At 49.3% G+C, this 2,648-nt stretch overlaps 1 protein-coding gene across 1 annotated transcript in view; it reads left to right on the top strand.

Annotated features, from left to right (window-relative positions):
* Positions 1-2,648, top strand: part of RUNX3 (runt related transcription factor 3) — a 55,581-nt gene that overhangs the window by 20,783 nt on the left and 32,150 nt on the right. The window contains exon 2 of the mRNA XM_026863227.1: positions 321-477. Coding sequence (XP_026719028.1) covers positions 321-477 — 157 coding nt within the window. The remainder of the gene's footprint in view (positions 1-320; positions 478-2,648) is intronic.

Raw genomic sequence — 2,648 nt, 5'->3', positions numbered from 1 at the left:
GGCCGCCCCGCGCTCGGCGGCGCTTCTTTAACCCGTGAATCGAACAAAATAAAAGCGCAATTCCCCGCGACGGGGCCGGGCTGACCCCCCCCACACACCCCTCAAGCCCTTCGCTCCTTTTACACCTCGTTTTTTGTTGGGGTTTTTTTTTTGGCTCATTTACTCCTTCCCCCTCCGATTTTCCAGCCCTTCTCAGGGGTTCGGGTTGCTTTTGGTTTTGCTTTGGTTTCGGAGGGTTTTGGGGCTGGAGAGGAACCGTAAAGGCACGTCAGCTCCCACCGCGGTTAATTTTAGCCTAAAATCCTCTCGTCTTGCCCTAGGTCGTAGCCCTCGGAGATGTCCCCGACGGGACGGTGGTCACGGTGATGGCAGGGAACGACGAAAACTACTCGGCAGAGCTCCGCAACGCCTCCGCCGTGATGAAAAACCAAGTAGCAAGATTTAACGACCTCAGATTTGTTGGGAGAAGCGGCAGGGGTAGGTACTGGCCGGGAAATGGTTGCCCTTTTTATTTTATTTTTTTTAAGAAAAAAAAAAAGAAAGAAAAAAAGAACATGAAGTTTAGTTTTCTATTATTTTTTAATTTTATATTTTATTTTATTTTAACGGCGTATTTCTCGCGGGCCGGTGGTTTCGTTGCTGCGGGCTGAGCTTGTCGCGCGGGGAGGAACCCCCCAGCCCCTATGCGGGGGGGATGCGGGAGCAGCCCCGACTGTCCCCCGCAGCAAAAGCGGCTCTGCCCGGCTCCTCCCGGAGCAGGAATTAAATACACCTCGTTGTAAAACCTCCGCGGCGAGGGAAGGCAGCTCCTCTCAGGTGCAGGGGCTGGCAGCAGCCCGGCCCAAATCCGCCCGAATTTTCCCCATCAGCGAGGTGAGAGGAGGCGGCGGCGCGTCCCCTCCGCAGGTGACAGTGCTCGGGGGCAATGACCCACCCGGCAGCTCGTTTTGAAAGGGTGAAAATCAAGTGTTTAAAGTAAAATAATTACGCAGTGCTCGGCGTGAAGGCAGTGCAGCGGGTAGGGGTGCGGGAAGGCTCGTTTCAGTGGGGGGGTGAGGGCGCGGGGCAGAGCTGGGGGTGCTTTTTTGGGGGGCAGGTTGGTTCATTTTCTCCACGCTTGGTGCAGGGAAAAGCGGGAGAGAAATTTTACCTTGTGGCCGTAGAGGTTGGCTCTATCATTTAGCTTTAAACGGATCATGCCGCTGGCTTTTTCAAAGCAAACCGTCAAAGAAATCGGGCTGTGCCATCCGAGGAGAGGGGGGGGAAAAAAAAAATAAAAATCCCCTGCAAACGCTGAACGGCAGCGGGTGCCGAGGGGGGCAGAGCCCTGCCTGCCCTTCCCTCCCGCCTGATCCCTCGCTGCCGTCCTGGACCTGAATTTCAAACAGTAGAAATAGAATTTCAGCGTTTCATCACCGATCCACACGGCAGATCGAAGCGCTTGATCGTTCGTTTAAACAAAAATGAGAATATTCTACCTTAATGGCCGTATGGCGGCATTTTCTCAAAGGCTTCGAATATACACACACGGTGTCAGATATATTTTGACTTCTCTGCATTAATTAAAAGCAGTGATGTTAGGAATTATTTGCATGTAATAACTGTTTACTTGTTCCTCTTTATGAAACTTGAATAGTTTACATTCTTTCATACATTTCCTTTTTCCTGTTGGCTCCTTCTCCATGTTGCAGTTTCTTTAAAACTCTCCACTTAACTGGTTGCAGGTTGATGGATGGAAAATGTTTTTCTTTTATGAATTACGCTTTCATTTCTGTAATCAATTATTCTGTTAGGCTCTTTCTGCGTCGGGTTTTTTGTTTTGGGTTTGTTGGTTTGTTGTTTTTTGTTTTTTTTTTTTTCTCATTCTCCTTCATAAATTTCCAAACTGAATGCAACCCAATCTCAGCTTGACTCTTGAATTCATTATTAACTTTCTTCCTCTGCAGTCCCAAACTCTGAATTAACAGTAGTTTACAGTCTCAGAAAGCACTTGCGTGAATAGTTTCCATCCTTGGGCAGAGTCCTGGCAAATACTCATTACAGCAGTGGCAACACCTCTGCTGCCTCTATAACAGGCTTCGGAGCAAGGAGTGTAACTGAAGTGCTGATTTATTTTTTTTAAAATGTATTGTTGTGGGATGAGGCTTTGTAATATTGGCAGAGAAATAACCCCGCCGGGGCTCCCCGGGGCTGGCGTGAAGGCGGCTCAGTGGGGTTTTCTCGCACCATGAAGCGCACGGCCGTGCCTTCCCGGCCAGGGGCTCTTTCAGACCTATTTAGCGTGAAAAATCGTTTCTCTTGAATTTTTATTCAGGGTGTCACACTTGCTTTCCCTTGTTTGGCTTCAATTTGTGGAAGCCCGATGCTGGTTTCGTTTACTCTGGCAGAAATCTGGATTCGCTGCAAAATATTCTGTTGGGCCAGAGCTCCGCGTGTGTGTAAATATTTGTGTAAATCCGATGCGTGGCCGTGAGCATCTGTAAACACGCGCGTGTGCCCGAGCTGCGGGAGCCCTGTGAAATGAGAGGCAGCGAGGCTCTCGTTTTGAAAACAGCACTTGAAATGGTTCAGAATTGGGCATTTTTAGTATTAACGTGATTGGGATGGTTTTCCAGCACTGTGAGCTGGGAAGAGCAGGTCCTTACCCC

Source organism: Athene cunicularia (assembly GCF_003259725.1).
Source record: "Athene cunicularia isolate RWA chromosome 23 unlocalized genomic scaffold, athCun1 chr23_part1, whole genome shotgun sequence".
Lineage (NCBI taxonomy): Eukaryota > Metazoa > Chordata > Aves > Strigiformes > Strigidae > Athene > Athene cunicularia.
This window is presented reverse-complemented; position numbering and strand designations above follow the sequence as displayed.